This window comes from Pongo abelii, chromosome 17, assembly GCF_028885655.2.
Source record: "Pongo abelii isolate AG06213 chromosome 17, NHGRI_mPonAbe1-v2.0_pri, whole genome shotgun sequence".
Lineage (NCBI taxonomy): Eukaryota > Metazoa > Chordata > Mammalia > Primates > Hominidae > Pongo > Pongo abelii.
Genome location: NC_072002.2, coordinates 26,781,137 through 26,807,057, shown reverse-complemented (window position 1 = coordinate 26,807,057; position 25,921 = coordinate 26,781,137). Strand labels below are relative to the sequence as shown.

Genomic DNA, 25,921 nt, shown 5'->3' with positions numbered 1-25,921 from the left:
TCACCAGCCACCAGCGCAATGCAAAGTTACATGATTGAAAAAGAAATGTGCATCTGATTGAAGATGCTTTGGGCTCAGTTTTGCTGTTCCCTCCCCACAGAAGTCTGATCTGTTCAGACTGCTCAAGATAACACTTCACACAGTTTAGTAATTGTGGTTTATGTCAAATGCCAATATATGTCAGCTTTCATAACATTTAATATGGTAGGGGGAGTGACAGGTGTTTGAGAAATTAAGCAAAACCATAAATTTTCTCTTGGTATGTATAGTATATACAAGGAGAGCTTTCAAGTACCTTCTTCTTAGTGTTTGTTCTCTCTTAACTCTTTGATGTGGGTGAAAAGCTTCATCCATTGCATGACACAGACTAGGTCGTTGTGTTTGAATTCCTTGGGTTGGGGAGAAGTGTGGTAGAGTCTTTCTCCTCACTTCAGAAATCAAAAGAAAGTACAGTACCTGCTTGGTAGGTATTCCCTGAAAGTTGCCAGCACTTTTGGCTAGACAGCTCCCAGATAAGCAGATGGCTTCTTTAATGATGAAACCCCACTTTTCTACAATGCTAATTAGTTAGAGAAAGATAATTTGAAAGTCTGCTGTACATTGCAGGAAATGTCTTTTGTGTCTGTGTCATTTGCTTCTAAGAATCATGCAACTGCCACCTGAGTAGGCTCCAGTTTTCTCTTTTTATTTTAATCTTGTGACTCTTCAATCACAAGAAAAGGGGAAAGACAGTCAGTGAGGAAAAGGAGAACCCTCTTTCAGGATGAAACACTCAGTTACGAGTGAAGCTATTTTTCTATTTTCAAAAGTCAGCCTTATTGTTATGTCTTGAACTATACATTTGGAACAGTCTCTTCAGTGGCTTCGTATGGCATGTGCCTCTCAATTCATTTCTCTACAGACTGCCATTGAAACTTGGAAAAACCAGATTGCCCATTTGAAAGTTGGTTCTGACTCAGCTTGTCAAGCCAGTCATCCTGGTCAGAATGTACTGGGAAAAAAAAATGAATAAAAGAAACAGAGACCTGGATTTTTATTCTGATCCCACACTTGATTCATTTGTGACCCAGGGCAAGTCATATAACCTTTTATATATGATTCCTTATTTGTTATGTGGAATAATATGGTTCATCCCTACCTTACTTATTTGTTGAATAAACCCTTCATCCTATAGAATTCCCCCACATTCCAAACTCACTGATGCATTCTTATGGTGTCATTTAACATGTCCCTCGGTTATCTGGACTTCCTGTGAACTGGGGCTAGCACTAGAGGATTAATTGATTCAACTTTCTTATTTTGGTAAGAATTTTTCATAAGTAGTGTTCTGTACTTCCTCTTGCATTACATTAGGAAGCATATAAGGCTGAACTTGATTAGTGAGTTGCAGTTTTGCCAACCTCATCCATCCATTATAAAGTTCCACATCAGCCCTTCACTTAATGGTTTTTTAAGCTACTGGTGATGATTGCCTGATCCATTATTTTATTAGGGATTTCAAAATGCTGACATCTTAATTCTGTCATTCCTTCTGTATTTATTAAGTGTCATTCTCTACTCACCTGCTAGGTTACTGTGAAATGCAGTTCATATAGGAAACTCAAGATAAATGTCTGAAGTTTATTCTTTTTATTTACCAATTTCAGAATGAGTTGATGCCTTAGGATTTTGTAAGATGACCAGTAGTGTCATTATCAGTGATTTTAACATATGTGATATGTTTGAATATTTTAGAGTAATTACTGTTTGGATGTTCAGAGTATCTCACCTTTGGCCAACAGGAGGTCATTCAAGTTGTCTCTTGTGTGTTTTTTTTTTAATATAACCCCAAAACTTTGGAGAGCTTCTGGTGCAAGAGGATATTCTTAGCTCATCTTCTGTATTGTCTGCCCATGGCTGGAATCAGTCATTTCTCTAATAAACCCTGGTTTCTTTTACTGGAAAATGGCATTTAGAGACCACAATCTGACCACAAGGGGAGCTCATTGAAGTGGGTCAGCCATTGCTTCTAGGCTCACATCAGCCACTTTCACCATCGGTAGCCCTGCTGTCTGCTTACCCAACATGCCAGCAGCTAACTCATCCCCTTTGTCTGTGTTCACTAAGCAGAGAAAGGCCATTGGTAAATAGTGAAATATAAGAGAATATCTTTATGACCTCAGGTTAGGGAAGGTCCTAAAATCATAATAGACTTAATTGATACATTTGAGTATATCAAAATTATAAATTTCTGTATACCAAAAGATAACCATCAACAAAATTTCAAACAAGCTATAGATTAGGAGAAAACATTTCTAATATTTATATATCAAAGTATCAGTAGCCTAAATATAATGAATTTGTAGACATCAACAAAAAATAACAACCCAATGGAAAAAGGGATATAATATATAAACAGACAACTACAGAATAGGAATATAGGCTGAATAACATTTGAAAAGATGTGAAACCTCACATATAATCAAGTATATGCAAATCAACAAATTATAAGGTGCCATCTTTTCACCCATCAGATTGAGGAACGTTTCTGTAACAGATAGCAAATGTTGGCAAATGTGTTGTAAAAAAACAAATGCATCACTCCGTTAACATAACACAACTTTGGTGATACTTTTGAGATTTCATTTTAATTTTTGAAAAAACGATCCCTTCTGTTCCCCATCATTCCCACCTAGCCCCCAATATCCCCACACACACATACATACAAACACAAATAAATAGCATGTAAAGACCAAATTGTTTGCTTTCTACATTCTTATTAACAAGTAAGAACCTTTCACTACCAGTATACTCAAGTTCTGCAATATAGCTAGTTCATCTTGAGATCTATATCTGTGAAACAAGAAATTCAGAATCAGAGCTAAAGGTTTTTAAAGTGTGATTTTTTCGTAGGAGAAAAAGGCATTTTTTACAATAAAGTGACAGTTGTTAAGAATAAGTTAATAAGAAAATGTAGGCCTGTGTTGGGAAGAATTGTTGATGGATGGGTGTTTTAGAAAAGCCAAATGGTTAGTCAAATGACCACAGAAATGCCTGTAGGAAATAAAATATTAAAATTCTGAACACTGTTTGATTATATGCCTTGTATTAGTTTCCTGTTCCTGCTGTAAATAAATTCCTACAAACCTAGTGGCTTAAAGCAAAATAATTATCTTATAGTTGAGTAGGTTAGAAGTTTGACACAGGCTTTGCTTGGCTAAAGTCAAGGTGTCAGCAGGGCTATGTTCCTTTCTGGGACTCTAAGAGAGAATTCATTTCCTGACCTTTTTCCCACTTCTGGAGACTACCCGCATTCCTTGGCTTGTGGCCCCTTCCTCATCTCCAAAGGCAGGAAGGGCGGGTTGAGTGCTTCTCACACCCATCATTCTGACCTGCTGTTTTGCCTCTTAAGGTGTCATGTGATAACACTGGCCCACTTGGATAATTTAGGATAATCTTCCTTTTTTAAAGTTAGCTTATTAGCAACCTCAATTCCAACCACAACCTTAATTTCATTTTGCCAAGTAATGTACCAGATTGGTGCAAAAGTAGTTGCGACTTTTGTCATTACTTTTAATGGCAAAACCACAATTACTTATGCACCAACCTAATAAAATATATTCACAGGTTTTGAGATTAGTAAGTGGACGCCTTCAGGAGACCATTCTACCCAGTGAATGGGATCTGGGTCCTCCAAAAAGAGACATCTTTTTCTGGGCTATCATTCATGCACCTGAAGCAACCTCTTTTAGTTACTGCTTTCCATGCCAGTTACCAGGGCTCCTGAACAAACAGGAGGTATTTACTCACACATAAATTAATCAGCATCTATGTTTTTAACTTGGAATAGAAAGGTTTTTTCAAAAAAATTTTCATCCTTTGTGTTTATGAGATTCTTGGATACTTAATTCTGCACATCCAAGGGATCACTTGGATTTTATAATGTCAATGCTTAAAGTGGGATCCAGAATATGCAATTTTGTCAGGCCCCCATTTTCCTATGTGCAGACACCAGTGGCTTGCCTTGTTTTTATTACATAGAGACATTCCAGAATTTTTTAGTGAGTTTAACAAACATCATCAAGAGGAAAGTGGAGGTAGTTTTCCAATATGACATGCATTAAAAATTCTTCTCTTTCTCACTTATATTTATAGTCTGATAGAGGATCAACAGTATACCAATTTAATCTTGCTGCAGAGTGACATTTTTGAAACCATTAAATTTCCAGATAATGTGCACATGTGGAATTCAGCAGCATAAGCCAGCTGTGAGTAGGGACCCACTATCACTGATGTCACTTGATTCCCATCTTGCTTGTCTATGGATTGTACCAGTTTCATATTTCTTGCGCTGTCACCGGTTCCAGCCCCTCTGGATTCATATTGCCGTGATGTGAGAAATAAAACTAAACAAAATATTACTAAGGATGACAGATACTACATCTATTATTTTTATGGCTGACTTATTTCAGTGTTTACAAATCTTCAGTTGGTTTGGGGAATGGCGTTAGGCGCTCACGTGAGCTGTGGGTTACTCCCAAGTGGAGGGTGTTGTTTCAGGAGGGATCTATTTGCAGGTGGATCTTGGAGGGCAGAATCCCTCTTATGTGCAGGTCTTGCCACACTGTGTGTTCAGAGGAGCCCAGCTGAAAACACGGTGGAACTGATCCATATGGGGTACTCCCACTCCAGGCTCAGGGACTGATAGAAAATGAGAGGGAAAGGAGGAAACAGAGTTCACAAGTTTTTCCTTGGTGGGAACAATATCCAAGGGACTTAGGGAAGGTGCCCCAGCCAGATATGTAATGAGAGACAGTGATGATTAAGTGCATTTCAAGATCGACCCAAAGGCTTTTTTCCAGGGCTGTTATATTGTTATATGAATAATATTAAATTCAAGTTATAAATGAAGTTGTTTTAAAATATGTGTATATGTGTGTGTATATGTATTTATATTCCTCTTTATCACTTAGAAAAAATCAGAAATAGGCTGGGTGCGGTGTCTCACACCTGTAATCCCAGCACTTTGGGAGGCGAGGCAGTTGGATTACAAGGTCAGGAGATCGAGACCATCCTGGCCAACATGGTGAAACCCCAACTCTACTAAAAATATATATATATATATATATATATAAAAATTAGCCGGGTGTGGTGGCATACGCCTGTAGTCCCAGCTACTCGGGAGGCTGAGGCAGGAGAATCGCTTGAACCTGGGAGGCGGAGGTTGCAGTGAGCCGAGATCGCACCACCGCACTCCAGCCTGGCGACACAGCAAGACTCCGTCTCAAAAAAAAAGAAAAAGAAAAATTCAGAAATTAAAATATATATACCTATGAAGTGGTTAGGTGTTTTCAACTTCCAAGGTCTTTTTCTTTCAACAGCTTGGAAAGTGGTAGACCATAGGATCAAGCTATGAAATGTGAGAGTTGTCACCAAGCCCTGAGCTGGAACCTTCAGGATCATTAGACACGCATCAGTCACTGTCCGTCTGTCTGTCTGTCATGCCTCTCTCTTACGCACAATTATGTTTGTCATATATTTTTTATGATCGGGAAGTAAGGTATTAAGATTAATCAGACAAGGAGAATAAGAATGAACAAATGTTTGGTGAGCGCCTACCACATACCAGGCACTTTCTAACAGGAGATGTTAGAACAGAAGAGGCATAAAGCCCTGTCCTCACCCAGCTGGCACGTGATGTTTGCCCAGGAGCATAGTAAAATACCTGTTGGCTAAGAACAAAAACAATGGCTTCCAAACACGCAAGGATAATGCTTACTAACCAGAGATTCTTTTGAAATTAAAGAGTAGGAAAATGTTTCCTTTTGATCCATTGAACGTTCTACAGTTAGAAAACTTTGGGTACTCGTGCCCTCTCCAGAAAACAGCAGGCTCTTTTCTTAATTTTTTAGTTCTGAAAATAAAAATTATTTAACATATAAGGATATTGGGTGTATTTTTTATCTCACATGTTGGTTTAACTTATGATTCCTTGAATTTTGTTGCCATAAATAACATCATCATGATTCTTTTGTTTATTATAACTTAATTATCATCTCAGAGTCATGCAAGACATTTGTGTCATGGTTTTGAGGTGATCATAGATACATGTAATTTCAACTTGTTTTAAAAGAAAGCCAATCTTTTCCAAATATTTGATTTTCAACTTGTAAGTTTTAGAAAGACTAATTTTTATTATATTTGTATAATATGACTATTATTTGAACCTCTTCAACATGAAGTACACATGGTTATATATATATGCGTGTATACACACATGTACCAAGAGATCCTGACAGTTACTTGCTGAAGAGATCCACATACCTCTTTGCTTCTTTTGCCCTGGTGCAAGTTTATTTGCAGACACCTTTCCTCACCAGTGACTCATCGTGTGGCGTTGTTACCACTAGGTCATCCAAAATAAAGTTGTAGCCTAACATGATATGTGAATAAAACCTGTACTGGTTTCTCAATTGGCGAGGTAGGAAGATACATATCCAGGTCCTACTGTCTGGTTTCTTTTTAGCCTGCCAGCCTTTCTAAGAGTCCTTTAGTCTGTCATTTGATCTAATCCCATGATGTAAAGAGGTGAACTCTACAACAGAGGCCCAACAAAGATAAAAACCCTGACTTGTCTTAAAAAAAACTGTCTTTTTGTGATAAACGTATGTCTGTTAACTAGTCAATGAAGAACAGAGAGTGGCTGGGTAGGTAGTGTGCACCATAGTGTGTTGTCTCTAGAGTGGGCTTCTTAAGTGATGATACAGTTAGCAATGTTAGAAGAACACTTTCACCTCGGTCAACAGCTATAAAGTCCAAGCTGGGAACTTTATGGACAGTGTCCAGTCATAAGCAACCGTAAGTATAGCTAGTGATGCCAATAGATTCCAGATTCCCAGGATCATTTTATCTCAACATGGGAAAACAATGCCAGATGTCTAAAGTTCTCTAGCCATGGACAGCTTAGCACTACTGTGCCTTAGTTTCCTTCTCTGGAAGATAGGGATAATAATGGCAGTTTCCTCATTGGACTGTTGTAAGAGTTAAACGAATTAATGAACATAAAGTGCCTGGCGTGGCTAATCGGAAGTCCTACATAAATTTTTGTAATTATTATTTTCATGTTGTATTTCTGTCAACTGTCGCAGTGCTAGTTCTTTTGAATTGGAATAGTTAAATATTAGACCACTATGTTTCTTTCTTAAAATTTTACCTTTAAATGCAAGATGATCTGCTAATTCTTACAGATCCATCTTTAATGTGACAACCTCTTTTTCATTCTGGTTTATTTAAGTGGATCTTGTAATTTTGTATAATATATGCATTGTTTGACTAAACCAATAATAATTTCATCCCTTCTTTAATAAAAAATAAACACTTATTCTTGTTACCAGCTCCTACTGCAGCCCTTAATTAAGACTAAGCATACAAGTAATTGTAGATGCCAGGACCAGAGAGCCATTTACCCTTTCATTCTTAGTCTATATGTGATTTACCTTTCCATGAGTTTTGCCATCCCTGTAGTATTTGAAAAACACCTTTTCTGTGGCCAACAGTGATCTTTGGCTCAGTGCTAATAAGCATTTCCCCAGTGACAATCTGTTGCCATAACCTAGCATGGCAGGGTCTGTCACAGAGGGTGGGGATAATCAGGCTCTGGGGAACCATGGCCTGTGACCTTGAATGGCAATAGACCAGGACTGGGAGGAGCATCCATATTGAATCCACTGATACCCATGGCAAACGGGCCTGTCCATCCTGCTCGTCTCCCAATTGCCACTCAGTCCACTTTCAGAGAGGGAAATTGGAAGAGGAGTGATTTCTTCTTCCTTCTAGCCAGGTGGCAATTTGTTCTCCTAGTTGACAGCAATTTGTCCTGCAGCTCTCCCATAGGACACATTACTGAAGAGTTCATTCTTCACCATGGTTTCTTTATCGGTTGTGATTCATACCCATCATAAACATAATAACTTGCCAAGAGGTTTTTCTTCCATTTCCCTTATTTCCATTTCATACTTTTAAACATTTTTACTGTAGAAAAGAAATATTCAGGAAATAGTAGAGTATAATAACCATTCCTTTAATTTGAATTCAGCCCACATTTCTCTCCTGTCCTACCTTTATTCTACTTTACAGTTTTCAAGCTATGACAATTTTTCTCCCTCCAATTATTTTTCTAAACAGTATTGCAATGTTTAATAAACTGTATTTTTAGAACAGTTTTTGTTTCACCACATAAGTGAGCAGAAAATATGGAGTTCCCATATAGTTCCTGACACCCCCCTGCCAACACACACACACACAGTATCCTCATTTATCATAATCCGTGAGGTTATATTGCCACATCATTATCACCAAAGGCTATAGTTCACATCAGGGTTCATTCTTCATATTGCACCTACTATGGGTTTTGACAACTCTATAATGACATGCATCCTTCATTATAGTATCATATAAATAAGATCACAGTCCAGAACCTCTTCTGTGCTCTGCCTGTTTATCCCTCCCTTTCTGTTAACCTCTGACAATCACTAATCCTTTTACTGTCTCCATAGTCTTGCCTCTTCAAGAGTGTTATGGAGTTAGAATAATAAAATATTAGGTCGGTGCAAAAGCAATTGCAGTTTTTGCCATTATGTAGCCTTTCAGATTGACATCTTTCACTTAGTGACACACATTTAAGTTTCCTCCATGTCTGTTCATGGCTTGATAGCTTATTCCTTTGTAACACTGAACAATATTCCATTGTCTAAATGTACCACAGTTTAGCCATTCACCTATTGAAGGACACCTTGGTTTCTTCCAAATTGTCAGCTATGAATAAAGCTATATGAACATCTCTATGGAGGTTTTGTGTGAGCATAAGTTTTCAGATCCTTTGGGTAAATAGCAAGGAGTATAACTGCTGGATCATATGGGAAGAGTATGTTAGTGTTGTAGGAAACTGACAAACTGTTTTTCTTTCTTTTTTTTTTTTTTTTTTTGAGATGGAATCTCACTCTGTCACCCAGTGACAGTGCAGTGGTGCGATCTTGGCTCACTGCAATCTCTGCCTCCCGGGCTCAAGCCATTCTCCTGCCTCAGCCTCCTAAGTAGCAAGTAGCAGAGATGGGGTTTCACCATGTTGGCAAGGCTGGTCTCAACCTCCTGACCTCAAATGATCCACCCACCTTTGTGAAACTCCCCACGACCCTATATTGGACTGAACAAAGGAGGACGAATGTAGGAATGGAAGACAAAGACAAAAGAGTATATTTGGAAGAAGGGGTCAGGGGGCACCTTGCTTCTAGTGAACAGGGCCCTGAGCTTTACATAGTCCTCCATATTTATTAGGCAAAAGAGATAGCAAGGAGGGGGGTGGTGGTTGTCAGGTAATTGTCAATCGGCCATTTCGTTCACAGCAGGCTTGTGAGACTGCATTCCTCGAACAATCGGTACTAGATGTCTCAGGAGATAACTTCAAGGAGTCCCGCACCAGGAAGTGATGGTCCTCAGCAAACCTTTTGGCGACAGGCGCAGTTTGAGTTTGCCCACATCCTGCATTCATGATAGACAGTTTGCTGTTTGATCATATAGCCTCCAGTGGAATGCTGAGCTAGTTACAATCCCTTTGCCGGCTCACTACACACCTTGGCCTCCCAGAGTGCTGGGATTACAGGCGTGAGCCACTGTGCCCAGCCCAGACTGTTTTTCTAAGTGGCTATGTCCTTTTGCATTCCTGCCAACAATGAATGAGGAGTCTTGTTGCTCCACATTCTTGCCAGCAGTTGGTGATGTCAGTGTTTTTTAGATTTTGGCCTTATAACAGATGTGTGGTGGTATCTTGTTGTTCTGATTTGCCTTTTCCTTGTAACATATGGTGCAGAGCATCTTTTTATATGCTCGTTTGCTATCTGTACATCTTTGGTGAGGCATCAAGGTCTCTGGCCCATTTTTTAATCCTGTTGTTTGTGTTCTTATTGTTCAGTTTTAAGAGTTATTTGAACATTATGGATGCCAGTCCATTACCAGGTATGTCTTTTACAAATATTTTCTCCAAGTTTATGGCTTCTCTCTTGACAGTATCTTTCACAGAGCAGGAATCTTTATTTGAAAGAAGTCTATCTTATCAATTTTTTTCATGGATTATCCCTTTAATATTTTATCTGAAAAGTCGTTGCCATATCCAAGGTCATCTAGATTTTCTCCTATGTTATCTTCTAGGAGTTTCATAGTTTTGCATTTTACATTTAGGTCTGTAATCCATTTTGAGTTAATTTTTGTAAAGGGTGTAAAGCCTGTGTCTAGATTCATTTTTCTGCATGTGGATGTCTAGTTGTTCCACCACCATTTGTTGTCCATTGTAGTACCCTTGCTTGCTCCTTTGCCAGTTGATCATATTTATGTAGGTTTCTTTCTGTTCTCTCTCTTCCATCCTAGTGATCTGTTTGTCTCTTATTTCACCAATACCACACTGTCTTAATTACTGTAGCTTTATAGTAAGTCTGGAAGTCAGGTAGAATCAGTCTTCCAACTTTTTTCTAATCAGTGTTGTGTTGGCTATTCTGGGTCTTTTGCCTCTCCATATAGCATCAGTTTGTTATTAACCCTAAATAAGTTTCTAGGATTTTGATTAGGATTGCACTGAATCTATAGATCAATTTGGGAAGAATTGACGTGGACAATATTAAATCTTCCATTTATTTAGTTCTTTGATTTCTTTCATCAGAATTTTACAGTTTTCCTCATATAGTTTTTGTACATATTTGTTAGATTTATGCCTAATTATTTCACTTTTGGAGATGCTAATGTAAATGGTATTACGTTTTTAATGTCAAATTACAATTGCTCATTGCTGGTATATAGGAAAGTATTGACTTTTGTATATTAACCTTGTATCCTGCAACCTTGCTACATTTGCTTATTAGTACTAGGAGCTAATTTTGTTGGTTCTTTCAGATTTTTTACACAGACAGTCATGTCATCTGTGAACAAAGACTGTTTGATTCATTCCTTCTTAACCTGTTGATATTTTGTTTCATTTTCTTGTCTTATGGCATTAGCTAGCTGAGACTTCCAAGAGGATATTGAAAAGTATTGGTGAGAGAGGACATTCTGGCCTTGATCCTGGTATTTGTGGGACAGCTTTTATTTTTGCAACATTAAGTATAATATTAGCTATAGCGTTTTAGTAGATCTTTTTTTTAATCAAGTTGAGGGGAGTTCCCCTCTATTCCTACTTTGCTGAAAACATTTATCAAGACTGGGTATTGGATTTTGTCAACTCTTTTTCTGCATCTATTAATATGACCATTTGACTTTTCTTCCATAGCCTGTCAATGTGATGGATTGCGTTTTTTGAGTTTCAAATGTTGAACCAGCCTCGCATACCTGAAATATATTCTACTTGGTCATGGTGTATAATTATTTTTATAAATTGTTGGATTCAGTTTGCTATACTCTGTTGAAGATTTTTGCATCTGTTTTCATGAGAAATTATGGTTTGCAGTTTTCTATTTCTGTATTGTCTTTAGTTTTGGTATTAGGGAAATGCTGGCCTTTTAGAATGAGCTAGGAAGTATTCTCTATTTATGTTCTGGGAGACATGGTAGAGAATTGGTATGATTGCCTTAAATATTTAGTAGAATTTAACAGTGAAACCATCTGAGCCTGGTGCTTCATGTTTTGAAAGGTTATTAATTATTGACTCAATTTTTTAATAGCTATAGGCCTAGTGAGATTGTGTGTTTCTTCCTGTGTGAGTTTTGGCAGATTACACCTTTCAAGGAACTGGTCTATTTCAACCAGGTCATCAAATTTGTAGGTATAGAGTTGTTCGTAATATTCTTTGTTATCCTTTTAATGTCCATGGGATCTGTAATAATGTCCCCTCTTTCATTTCTAATATGAGTAATCTGTGTCTTCTGTCTTTTTTTTTTTTTTTTTTTTAGCCTGGCTAGAGGTGTATCAATTTTACTAATCTTTTCAACCAGTTTTTAGTTTTGTTAATTTTTTTCTATTGACTTCTTGTTTCTGTTTCATTGATTTCTGCACTAATTTTTTTTTATTTTCTTCTACCTTCTTTAGATTTAATTTTATCTTCTTTTTTTAGATTCCGTAGGTGGGAGCTTGGTTTTAGATGTTTCTTTTTGTCTAATATATGCATTCAATGCTACAAATTTCACTCTAAGTACCTCTTTTGCTACATACCACAAATTTTGATAAGTTGTATTTTAATTTTCATTTGGTTCAAAATATTTTTTAAATTTCTCTTGAAATTTCTTTTTTGACCTATGTTTTATTTAACATGCATCTTTTATCTTCCAAGTATTAGGGATTTTTCCAGCCATTTTCATGTTACTGATTTCTAATTTAATTCCATTGTGGTCTAACAGCAGACACCGTATGATTTCTATTCTTTTTAATTTGTTAAGCTGTGTTTAATGGCTCATGATGCAGTCTATCTGGTGGATGTACCCTGTGAGCTTGAATATAATGTGTATTCTGCTGCTGGTGGATGAAGGACTCTTAAGATGTCAGTAATATCCAGTTGATTGATGGTGCTCTTGAATTCAACCATGTCCTTACTGATTTTCTGCCTGCTGAAGGCTGTCCATTACTGACAGAGGGGTTGAAATCTCCAACTATAGTAGTGGATTCATCTATTTCTCCTTGCAATTCTATCACCTTTTGCCTCATATATTTTGACACTATGGTATAGGTGCATACACGTTAAAAAATTTTATGTCTTCTTGGAGAATTGACCCTTTTATCCTTATGTAATGCTTTTCTTTATCCCTGGCAATTGTTTTTGCTCTAAAGTCTGCTCTGTCTGAATTTAATACAGCTTATTCCAGTTTTCATTTGATTAGTATTAGCATGGTACATTTTTCTCCATCTCTTTACTTTTAATCTATGTGTCTTTATATTTAAATAAGTTTCTTGTAGATCGTATGTAGTTGAGTTGTGTGTTTTAGTCTGATAATCTGCCTTTTAATTGGTTTATTTTTTATTTATTTTTTTGAGATGGGGTCTTGTTATGTTGCCCAGGCTGGAGTGAATTGGTGCAATCTTGGTTCGCTGCAACCGCTGCCTCCTGAGCTCAAGCAATCCTCCCAGCTCAGCCTCCCGAGTATTTGTGACTATAGGTGTGTGCCACTATGCCTGGTTAATTTTTGTATTTTTGGTAGAGACAGGGTTTCACCATATTGCCCAAGGTGGTCTTGAACCCCTGAGCTCAAGCAATCCACCTGCCTGTGCTTCCCAAAGTGCTGAGATTATAGGTGTGAGCCACCTAGTGCATAGCCTAATGAGTATATTTAGACTACTGACATTTAAATGATTATTGATAACGTTGGATATCTTTTTTTTATTACTGTTTTCTATTTGTTGCTCTTATTCTTTCTTTGTTCCTGTTCTTTTACTGCCTTTTTTGGTTTTAATGGAGCATTTTATATTATCCCATTTTTTCTTCTTTATTAGTTTAATGTTTTGTTACTTTTTTCAGTGGTTGCCCTAGAGTTCACATACGTTTACAGCTAGTCCAAGTCTAGTTTCAAATAACACTGTACCACTTCACAGGTAGTGAAAGTTCTTATAATAATAGCAAAGTATTCCATTTTCCTCTCCTGTCCCTTATCTTGTTGCTGTGACTCATTTCACTTATCTATAGCTATAATCATCAAATACTTTGTTGCTATTATTATTTTGAACAAACTTCTTTCTGCTATATCAATTAAGAATTTTAAAAAATGTTTTATTTTACTTTTACTCATTCCTTCTCTCATGTTCTTCCTTTCTCTTTGTAGCTCCAAGTTTCTGATCTTTCATTTTTCTTGTCTCTGAAGAACTTTTTAATATTTTGTACAAGGCAGATCTACTGGCAACTGATTTCCTCAATTTTTTTTTTTTTTTTTTTTTTTTTTTTTTCTGAGACAGAATTTCGCTCTTGTTGCCCAGGCTGCAGTGCAATGGCGTGATCTCAGCTCACCGCAACCTCAACCTCCCGGGTTCAAGCGATTCTCCTGCCTCAGCCTCCTGAGTAGCTGAGATTACAAGCATGCGCCACCATGCCCGGCTAATTGTTGTATTTTTAGTAGAGACGGGGTTTCACCATGTTGGTTAGGCTGGTCTCACACTCCTGACTTCAAGTGATCTGCCCACCTCGGCCTCCCAAAGTGCTGGGATTACAGGTGTGAGCCACTGTGCCCCGCTCAGATTCCCTCAATTTGTATTTGAGAAAGTCTTTGTTTTTCCCTCACTTTTGAGGGATAAATTCACAGGATACAGAATTCTAGGTTGGTGGCTTTTTCCTTCAGCATATTGAACATTTCACTTCATTTTGTTCTTGTTTGAATGGTTTCTGAGGAGAAGTGCAATGTAATTCTTATCCTCGCTCCTCTGTAAGTAAAGTGTTTTTCCCCCCTTGGATTTTTTTTAAGACTTTATCTTTGATTGTCTGCAATTTGAATATGATATTACTAGGTGTAGATTTTTTGCCATTTATCCTGCTTGGTGTTCTCTGAGCTTCCTGGATCTGTGGTTTCGTAAAATTAGAAATCAGTAATAGAAAAATAACTGGAAAAATCCAAAATGTTTGGAAGATAAATGACATGCTTTAAACATTAGTTTTAGGAAATAGTTATTATTGCTTCAAATATTTCTTCTGTTCCTTTCTCCTCCTTCTTCTATTCCCATTACATGTAAGTTACACCTTTTGTAGTTGCCCCATGGTCTTGGGATATTCTGACGTTTGTGTGCTTTTGTTTTTGTTTTTGTCTTTTTTCTCTGTTCAGTTTTGGAGGTTTTTACTGAGATAATCTTCAAGCTCAGAGATTCTTTTCTCAACCACTTCCAGTCTGCTAATGAACTATCACAGGCGTTTTCATTCTGTTACAACGTTTTTTGTCTCTAGCATTTCTTTTTTGACTTTCTTAGAATTTCCATCTCTCTGCTTACATTACCTATCTGTTCTTGCATGCTGTCTACTTTATCCATTAGACATTAGAGCTCTTAGCTAATGTGGTTGTTTTAAATTCCCACTCTTAATTCCAACACCTCTGCCATATCAGAGTCTGGTTCTGTTGTTTGCTCTGTCTCTTCACACTGTTTTGTGGTTTTTTTTGTTTTTTTTTTTGTGAAGCTACACATGATGTATTGAGTAACAGGAACTGTGGTAAATAGGCCTTTAGTAACATGGTGTAAGGTGAGGGGGGAGGGGAGGCACTCTATAGTCATATGATTAGGTCTTAGTCTATAGTGAACCTGTGCCTCTGGACTGTGGACTTCACAAATACTTCTCATTATTCCTCTCCCCCACCATTAGTTGGGATAGGGTGGCTAACATGGGCTGGAGTTGTATTTCTTCCCCCAGGTCAGTTAGGCTCTGACAAAAGTCTGGCAGGTTAGGTGCTGGCAAACATAGCTTCTCTTAAGAGCAGGCTTTGTTAAGAAGAGAATAAACCTGCTGACTGCTGATGTACTTCAGAGTGGCTACTTTCCAGTGCTTCTTGCTGGAGGCCTGAAGGGATTTGTCTCAAATCTTCTCTGTGAAAACCTGGTAGGGTTCCTGGAGGTAAAACTCACAAAAATGTGTGAGCCCCCTTATAACTAATTCCTCGTGGAGTTTTTACCTCTGAGACATGTCCACACCGAGCTCCAGCAGTTTGTCAGCTACAGTTTAGGTTTTCCTTGCTAGGTTCTGGCTCTCACAGAGGTTTCTGTTCATGAAGTTCAGCTTCAGTAAGTTGTGATTCTCTGTATTTACCTTTTGGTCTCTCCAATTTAGGGGGCAGTGGTTTGCCCTGTGACCTCAGTTCTCCAACAAATCTAAGAAAAGTTATTAATTTTCAGTTTTTTCAGCTTTGACTTACTGTTAGGAAAAAGTTATGACTTCCAAACTCCTTCCGTGCCAGACTAGAAACCACCAAGTCCTTTCTTTAAATTTTTATGATCTATTTATAGATATTCTTAAGAACCTTTAATTTAATTACTAAGGGCCTTTGAGATTCTTGCAGTGCAAGTTTGGAGATTGGAGATTAAAATATTTTCGGCAAACCGTTTGTTGTAAATCAAAATGGAAAATAAATTTACTTGTGTCTTTACATAAGATTGCAAAGAAAATTGTTTCAACTTTAGTTTTCCTACACAAAAGACTTTGTTTCATTAAGTTCACAAAGCTTTTCTGATAGTGTTCCAAGTTTTCACTTGAAAAAAGTAAGGTCTGAAACACGAGGCTCAAAAGAGGGAGAAAGAAAAAGAGAGAAACAAACTGTTACTTATCGACAATCCTAACAGAGTCTCTTTCTTGATGTAACCCTTTTCAGCCATCTGTAGTTATGGACAAAAGCATTTGACCTGTACAGGCATACGTTGATTTACTGTGCCTCAGTTTATGGCTCTTTTGGGTATATTGTATTTTTAATCAATTGAAAGGCTACTGGGGAGGCTGAGGCAGGAGAATGGGGTGAACCCAGGAGGCAGAGCTTGTAGTGAGCCGAGATCGTGCCACTGCACTCCAGCCTGGGCGACAGAGCAAGCCTCTGTCTCAAAAATAAATAAATAAATAAATGAATAAATAAATTGAAAGTTTGTGGCAACCCGCATGGAGCAGGTCTGTCAGCACCTTTTTTCCTACAGCACGTGCTCACTTTCTGTCCCTGTGTCAACAGCTTTGTGTAAAGCATTGGGTAGGCACTAGTAAACTTTTTCAAAGGATGTTGGACTTGGGGGTGATAGATGATGTATATTTGAAAGCAATTTGGTGGCCAGGCGCAGTGGCTCATGCCTGTAATCCCAGTACTTTGGGAGGCCGAGGCGAGCGGATCCCCTGAGGTCAGGAGTTTGAGACCAGCCTGGCCAACATGGCGAAACCCCACCTCTACTAAAAATACAAAAATACAAAAAAATTAGCTGGGTGTGGTGGCTCATACCTGTAGTCCCAACTGCTTGTTAGGCTGAGGCACGAGAATTACTTGAACCTGGGTGGCGGAGGTTGCAGTGAGTCAAGATTGTGCCACTACACTCCAGCCTGGGATGACAAAATGAGACTCTGTCTCAACAAAAAATAAGAAATTAAAATTAAAAATTAAAGAAAATGAAAGCAATTTGGTGATAATTATAACTTCCTTCAATTCCAATACAATGACATTTCCAAAGTGCTGTTATTGATGAAAAACAAAAGTGCCCACAAACATGCTTTATTTGGGCTATGTAGTGATTTATTTTTAAATTTGAATTATTTGAAAACATGTAAAAATTAAGAGTTGATATAAAGTCGGGTCTAGTTTCTCCTGAAACTTGGAATGACTTGAACCTCCATGGGGCATCAGTGTGCAGGAGCTGAGTTACTGTTCCCCTCCAGCTCTCCACAACCCTTTATTGTCTTACACTGTCTTCCTCCACGTGTATTACTTGCCTGGTCCCAGGGAGACATTCATGTTTGTGACATCTGCTGAAAGTAAAAAGGTGTCTAATGTGTAGGGTTAATGCATGAAGGCTTGCAGAAGACATTGAGAACTGAGTTTAGAAGGTGGTTCACAGACATACAGTATGTCCTATGGATATGAGCTTAATGCTGTGGTGTCTGCCTGGACCTCTGTTTGATTTGAGCATGCTCTCGCAGTCTTTACAGGGCTTCTTTTGTGCTTAAAGATCAGCAATTAAGTGATGAGTGTGACATTACTGAAATTAGTTTATGCATGTGGAGGATTAGAAGGGAGAAAGAATTTTTCCAGTACAAGCATAGCTTTTATTGGCACATATATCCCTCCCAGCCAACCACACAAGAAGCACAGTACCTGTCATTTCCTAACCTTTAGGATTAGAGAAATTCAAGCAAGAAAAGGCAAAGAGGAAAGCCTAGTAAAGTTTATGATGCTTCTCTTTATAGGCAGAACAAAAAAGAATATTGAGGCAATTACTGGCGTAAATCAGTCCAAAGCAAATCAAAGAAATTCAAGCAAAAAGAAGGCATTTTGCCTGAATTATGGAGCTAATGATCTCAGTCCTCCACTTCAGTGTTCCTGAGGAGACCTGGCCTGAGAATGTTTTTCCAGTGATCTGGCAGATTCAGAAGTGAAGAGAAAATGTATTATTGTAAGTGCAGCTATGGAGATGGAGTCCAGTGCTGTCTCTGTCCAGAACATGTGTTGAGAACACGCAGGCTCAACTAGCATGGCTAGCTGGGAGGAGAGAGGCTCTAGAAGAGATGATCATGATCCCCATGAGGCAAGAGAGAGGTGGTGTCAGTGCCCAGAGGAGTCATGCTGGCTCATCTTTCAAAATCTTTGTAGCTTTAACACTGTCAGAGATGTTAGAAGTGATTTTCATTTTTCTGTTTAAAAATGTATCTCTTTTCTAACAACTTTTAGCAATAAAAAGGCAACTTATTAATGAAACCCTTCTGCCTTCAACGTATGAAATTAAAATATTATTGTAACTACAGGCAAGAAAGCATTTGGATTATGTGTCGTTTAGAAATGGTAATAAAGATTATCCGTATGGTCTTACGTTGTCAGTGCCTTACATTGCGTTAGCAACCACCTAATCTGAGTGTGATTTTGATTTTGTGGCTCATTTTAAATTCTGCTGTGTCCTAGGTCAATCAGTGTCAAGATGATTTACTAGAAGGAGGTGCGGTTTTCTTTCATAGATGCTGTTAAGTGCTTGGGCACAATTAGAATATTTTAGGGCATAGTATATTTGGTATTATGGTGCTGTGGGTGTTCTTAAACCTTCTCACTGTATACCTTCTCCTTAAGCATCTCTAATTCTCATCTCGTCTGTCTTGGGTACACAAAACAATCTCTGGTAGCAAGATCTGTAAAAATTTGTGTTATCTGTTTATTTATGTTAGTTTCCCTTAAGGTCTTCTGGCTTTTGTACAGGTGTCAGTCGTTTTAGATGTTGAGTTTTTGATGGTCGGTGAGCAGGATGCAGAGGCCAGGATTAACCTATGTCTCCAAAAGAATTAGAACTCTCTCTACATTTTTTTTCATTCTCTTCCACTGAAAGCGAGAACAATGAAGTCTTACTCCTGCTGAACTTTGCAGGGAACCCAGCAACATGACATTTTTTAACCTTCTGCTCTGTGGGGGTTGACAAAACTTGATGGGAACTAATCTGGGTTCATTTGGGATTTGGGACAGGGTCATAGCCTTTTGAGAATTCAGTACCTTCCCCTTGATCCTCCTACAGCCTGAGCTCTCTGAGCTTTGTAGGTTCTGTGTCAGGTTCTGCTCCCTGTATGCACATACTCCAATTATACGTTCTTGACTCCTCACCTAGTTCTGTTCTTTAGTTCTGTTCTTTTAGTTTTAGTTTAACAGTGCCTTTTAGATTCATCTGTTATTTCATTTTTGCTTGGAAAATATTTACTCAGGGGAGTCTTCTCTTTGACACTGTATGTGGTGATGTTGACAATAATTTCGTAAAAACTTAGTAACTCTAGGAGTGTAACAATTAGCAGATTATGATTGTGTTGTACTAGGATCATTGGTCATTTTAATCTAGCTTATAGTAGGAGAAACAGTGTTTTAGGCTGTGGTGTTTTATCTTTCTGGTTGTTTGGGGTTTTTTGTTTTGTTTTTTTTTTTTTTTGAGGATAGATAGTACCTGTTTTTCATCTGTGTCTGCAGCCTGGCAGAGTGCTTGCCACAAATAAGGCACTATACATCCATCTCTGAATGAATAGGATTAATTCAGTAGATGTTATTCCTGAACATCTGTCAATATACATGCCAAAGCTCTGTATCCCGTTCAGATGCATGCCTACATAATTGAATTCTTTATCCTAAGGAAACTGGCCAAGAAGCGGAAAGAGACCATGAGCAGCACCCGACAGGAGATGACTGTGATGGTGAACTCAATGGACAAGAGCTATGCCGAGCAGGGCACAAACTGCGACGAGGCTTTCTCATTCATGGACACGCACAATCTGAATGGGAGATGTAAGTGCATATGTTTCTTGGCTTCTAATACATCTCCTTGGTTTTCCAAGATTCCAGGTGGTACTAGGGGATTTCAAAAAAAAAAAAAAAAAAAGCTTCCTGAAGAATTTTTATGCCGTATTGGTTTCTTCAATCATTTTCAGTGGTCCTTTGTGCCACAGGTTGCTTAGCAGAGATGTTCTAAAGGTGATAGGACCAGATCAGAGAGTCCAGAAAACCACAGTGAAGTTTCTGTAAAGATTTAGAGAGCAGTGACATGAGGCTTTCCTTCTTTTGAGGAAGAAGGTACCTGTTTCTCATCATCGTTCTTGTTGTTTAGATCCCATTTGTAAGCTATCCAGGTGTGGAATTACACATGGGAAGCCTGTTATAAAAACAGTTCACTAAATGGCAGTAACAAGTTAATTGTTTATTTGTTTAGCTGACAAGTTCTGCCTTTATTATAGGGCTGTTAGTGTCAATTAATAAATTAAACTCTATTTCAGCTTCACAAGTCTTATGCTTCATACCAGGTGTGTAAACCAACCTCAGCTACTGCCTTCCCATACTACTACCTGTGATCCAGGTAGAAGGCATTATTTTAGGAAACTAACAATTAGATTGATTATATCAAGCACAAAAGGAGTAGTTGCTTTGTCCCTGGTAATCTTCTCGGAGACCAGAGGGAGGTACCTCACTCTGTGGTTTAGAGCACACTTTGGTGAGTTCAAGGTCGAGGGTTTCTTTACGGTGTGAAATCTGTGCCTCAGGCCTGAGCTGCACAACCAGGATTCTGGTCAGCATGGGGATGGAATTAAAGTGCAGCTATTCCTGTTACAAAAAAATAATGGTAATATTATATAGGCTGGTGGGCCTTGTGGCTGTGAAGAGCACAGAAATGGCATCTGGGGTGGGGCGACTGGGAGCAATTTGGACAGTGTGGGCTCGTGTCCTGATACCCACTGTGGTCAGTGTGGTACTGCAGCTCCCCTCCACTCCTCCTCTTCCAGATCACAGTGTGGTCAACGCACGTGCCTGTCCCTGAGCTTTGTGTTTCTCATACACGCTGCTAAGCTCCGAATTCAGTCTTACATTTTTCGGCTTATAGTGGCTGCAGTTGTCCCACTTTATCCTCCTCCATCAGTTTGTACTACACGCACACATGGCCCAGTGGAGCATGCACAGGTGCTGCTTTGGCACCAATGGGCAGGGCAGCACTGTTGCTTTCATCCTTGATCTTCTTTCTTTGCCCTTTCCTGTCATTTTCAGTGCAGGAAATAGAAGTTGTGGGGTCTCAGTGTACCCAAGCTCCTTCCCATTTTTTCATAGAATTCTCTCTGCTTTTTTTGTAGCAGATATTATGTTTTTCATTTAAAAATACATATGTGTAATTTATTCAACTGCCATAAGAAAGCAACCTATGATGCATTTGTTGTGGGCTGGAATTGGAGAAGCCCTTTTGACCACACACAGGATTAGAATTTTTGTAGTAGCAGGTATTCCTTGAAGGGGACCACACAGATACCTCCTCATTTTGCAGTATAACCCATTAACGTTCCAAATCTTCCATTTCATGGTGAAATTCCTCAAGGATCAATTTACTTGGAATCACTCATCCCAAAAGCAAGAATCTTCTTTAGTAGTTCTAGGTGTTTGAAGTTTGAACAACAAGAATATTCACTTCTGGACAAGAAGTTTAATTTGGCCGTTACTTTTTTGAAAGTGAATGTATCTGTGGAAATCCAAAAATGTTCGTGTACAGACGGCAGCTGCAGAGGCCAATGGAGTTTCCACAACTGATCGGCTATTAGACGTTATTTTTTGCCTCCCTTCGATAAAGCCAACAGAAGGAACACAGCAGTAGACTTTCCATTTTCTTCCCACTCTGAGCAATGAGTTCTCATCAGATCTCATCTGATAGGAGCGACCCTAGAGGTAGATATCATAATACTGTCTTGATGTCTTTGAAATAAGACAGCAGTTTCTGGGGAGGAAACCTTCAGGAAAGATGTTCCTTAGACCACAAGGCTGCCAGCACCACACCTGTGACAAGTGTGGGTATGCATGAGATCTTTCAGGGTTGGGAGAAAGTGCTGGAAGTTGTGAAGTGAGCAGTTTTTAGAAATAAGACAAAGGGAAAAATGAAATAGGAGAATTTAAAAATAAGCATGACCACAGTTATGAGAGTGGGGATTAATCTCTCTAGCAAAGCAAGTATGAGTTGCACTATCTGCTTTAATATGCTATAAAAAGGGGAGAATAGATACAGGTAGTGGGAATGGGTTTAATTTTTATGCTAGAAGATGAAAGTATTTTTAAAATATTTTGACAGGAAGGTGAAAACAAGCACAGTTATTTTATATCTGCTGCGCACATCTTTACCAACCACATAAAAATGTCTGCAGCTAATAAAAAGGCTTTATTCTCACTGACCCTGGCATATTTTATTGGTACTCATTTTTTTCATTCTTATTTTCATCCATTGTGCTCTTTTTCCAGGCTTCTTACCATAAACATGCATTATAAGTATGATACATTTCTATTTTGTGAAAATACCTGTAAAATGACAGGCAGCCTGAGTTCTGGTCTTTGTTCTGTCACGTACTGATTCTACACTTTAAAAATATAAACAGAGGTAAATGCACTCTCCTAAACGGACTGCTCCTGGAGAGTTAAAATATATTAATATGTCATCAGAATAATTACCCAGTATGCACAGGGATTTGGTCATGCTTCCCATAAATATAATGGTATAATTGTGTCTTAGTGTCCTGATCAGGAACTTAGCATCAAACAGATCATATAACTACATCAGAGGAGTTACGATTTAGACTTAGTTTAACCACCTTGAGCAACTTTCAAGTCTTTATACTTTAATGAAATTAAACTTTTAAGAACACTAATCAATTAATACATTTGAAGAGGTTTTTTTTACTTAAAAAAATTTATTCTACCAAGGCGCTGTCATCCATGAAGAGAGTTTTAAAATGTCTCTTAAAAGTAAGAAATACCCATTTTTAATGAAATCAGATAAATTGGATGGGATTGACTATCCTGCTTGATAAAAGGGAGGAAGAGAAGGTGCAATAATTCAGTCTTGAGTGTTTCAGAGGAATATTTTAAAGAAAAGCATTTTCGTAAGGATTTAAAATACTAAGGAACACGCATGGAGCACCACCTTTGTTTTTCATAAAGCATTGTGGAGTGTTCTCTGCATATCCAAATATGAGCAAGGAGAGGATTTAGCAAACTACGGGAACGTTGACATTGGGAATAGTCTCCAAAAGCCATGTGTAGACACATTCTTCTACTTTTACTTGTAAAATTCAGCTTGGCCTGAGAGCAGATTTCTATAAGCAAAGGGCAGAAGTCAAAATAGAAGTCTGATGAATTTCTCTATCCAAAATGGTGGCTGTGGTTGTGGGCTTTCTCTTTATTTGTGGGGTAAAAAAAAGTCTTTAAGTGACAAAAGGTTGCTTGTCTTCTAAAGGACAAGTAAGTACTCAGAAACAACTGGGAATGATGATATTTCCCACGTAGACATCAGTGAGTCCCGGAGTCACCGTGGGTAGCATGGAGTCACCATGGGTGGTCTCAGAGCATTGTGTGTTCAGAGTGTATTACCTCTCTGCTGCCCCTGACCAGCCTCTCTTTTATTTACAGCTGTGTCTTCACCATCGTCCTTCACAATGAAAACAAATACACTGAGCACATCGGTGCCTAATTCCTATTACCCAGGTAACAGATTTTTCCATTGTCTCCTCTCTGCTCTCTCCTCAGCAGTCACAATCACTCTGCCTTCTCTCTGCTATCCCTGGTGCTTGAGGGGCTTACTGTGTTTGAGATGTTGTAACCCAATGCTTTTCTACAGCTTTCTATGCGGAAAATAGGGGTGGGCATTCATCAGTCATTTACTGTTCTTTCTCTTTTTACTTTCTCTGCATTGACCTGCTTACGGTGTATGACAGACCCATTTGTGCCAACTGCAATTTTAGGTGAGAACATTTCCCTTTACCACAGTTTATTGCAGGAGTAATTTAGAAAGTCAGTGACCACTCTGTAGGAGATTGGAGTTTTAATTCTGTATAATGCAGTGATTATAAGCACGACATGTGGGAGGTGGGTGGCCTGGGTCATGGGGTTAAAGGAAGAAAAGACTTTTCTCTAAATAGTCGCCATTAATAAGAGGGGTTTGCTGCGTGTATCTTGGGGATGATACCAACAGGTTCAAATGAACAACCTCAGCTCCAGTATTCTCCCTTTCTGTGTTCAGAATTTAAAGTTAGGTCTGATCCCAGGGGAAAAAAACAAGGTGTCATCACTCAGCTGTGTACTTTCCAAGAGCTGAATTCTGTCTAGTGTGATAGTCATAAAAGTGAAAATAGCTTCTCATTATTTTCACTTATTGCTAAGCACTAAAAACTTCAATTTTAAAAATAGCGTTTTTCTAATTATGCCAAATGTCATGCAGAAAGATGATCACAATGGAGTTTTGGCCCCCTACCCATCCTCGGTGCCACTCAGGGCACCCCCCCCCCCCACCAACATTCCAAAGTGTCTGTCACACAGTGGAATTTCAAAGGAGCTGATGATCTGAACAGCAAAATGACAAGATGGCACTTATAATCATATGGTTTATTATGTGTCAGATGTCACTAGAAATGAACTAAGGTGTTAGCCCGGTGGGGCGGAATGCATTTAAAGTATGAAATATTCCCAGCAGGGGGTTACAGAAAAAAATCCCGTTTGTCCAATATAAGAAGGGTGAGGAGAAAAATGGCATTACCTGGCTGTGATAACCAAACAAGCATGAGCTGCTGTTGCATTTGAGACGCATAAATAACGTGATTGTATCACGGCTGTGTTCTCTTTCTACTAACCTTTCCGAAAAGGAGCACAACAAAAACGACTTCAAGGTATATAACAATTCATTGTAGCAAGAGTTCCACCCTCAGTTGTTCGACTTCTCCTTCCTAATTCACTTGACAAGGGTTTATATCTTTCCAACATAATTTTCCCCCCTCTGCTTCTCTTTTCTCTAAGTTGTTACAATTTTTGTATAGAAGGTAATTTTTATTTTCCTAATGGTGTTCTGTGGGCTTAAGCAAGTTTGTTGCCTAAGGAAAAAATGAATTAAGATAGAAGTTTAAGAATGGATATAAAACAGATTTTTTAAATTTTGCATCATTCTGAGGGCTAACAAAGCCCACTAAACCCTCCCTGCCCACACACTTTTAATACCAATTAAAAGGGAAAGAAAATTGCATTTTATTCTTTTCATAAGTGAGGGGCACAGGCTAATCTTAGGCACCAGAACAATGTATTCTACATGCAAATGACATTTGCAGAATCTTTTGATAGGCGAAGATTTGCGATTTCTTTATGTGCTGTGGCATTCATTCTGAGGTTCCTCTAGTAGATTTTCTGACCTTGGGGGAGCTGTGAGTGGGGAGGGCTAGAACGTGCATTGTCAGAAGGAAGAAAATGTTCACATTTCACAGCAGGATTAAGATAAGCTTATTAAACAAATATCATTCTTTAAAGTCGCTGCTTTGTTTTTGTGAACATTAATGACATCTTTTAAAGTTGATTAGTTTTCTTTACTGAAAGGGAATCACTTGGACAGGCAATTCAAGTAGCAAAAATGATGCGCATTGTAAAAAATAAGTCACCCAGATAGACCAATAACTGTTGTCATGTATGGCTTATATAGGTACCAAATGGCAGTACATGGGAACTGCATTCCTTACACGTTACTTGGTGCAAATGTGAATCTATGTATTGAGTAATAAGGATTGGTGAGGTTAGCACTTGAAACCACGCAAGAATTTAAGATATATATCTACTCTGGCAGTTTTGGGGGATAGTAGCAGTTATAATTTACACAAAGACAACAAGAAATGTTTTGCTGTGAGTCAGAGCTCAGTACAATTAAATTCTCTGGCACCTTCAGCTTCACCTCTCTCATGCTAAGGTGCCCAGCCCTAATGTGTAGAGCTGGAGTATATCTTTACTTCATTTGCTTGCAAAAATAT

The 25,921-nt window shown here is 38.4% G+C and overlaps 1 protein-coding gene across 10 annotated transcripts in view; it reads left to right on the top strand.

Moving 5' to 3' along the window:
• Window positions 1-25,921, top strand: part of PTPRM (protein tyrosine phosphatase receptor type M) — an 844,030-nt gene that overhangs the window by 661,345 nt on the left and 156,764 nt on the right. For 9 of the 10 annotated variants that reach the window (XM_009252252.4, XM_054537539.2, XM_054537541.2 and 6 more), the window contains 2 exons: window positions 19,756-19,907; window positions 23,550-23,624. In XM_009252252.4, coding sequence (XP_009250527.2) covers window positions 19,756-19,907; window positions 23,550-23,624 — 227 coding nt within the window. 10 annotated transcript variants of the gene reach the window in all.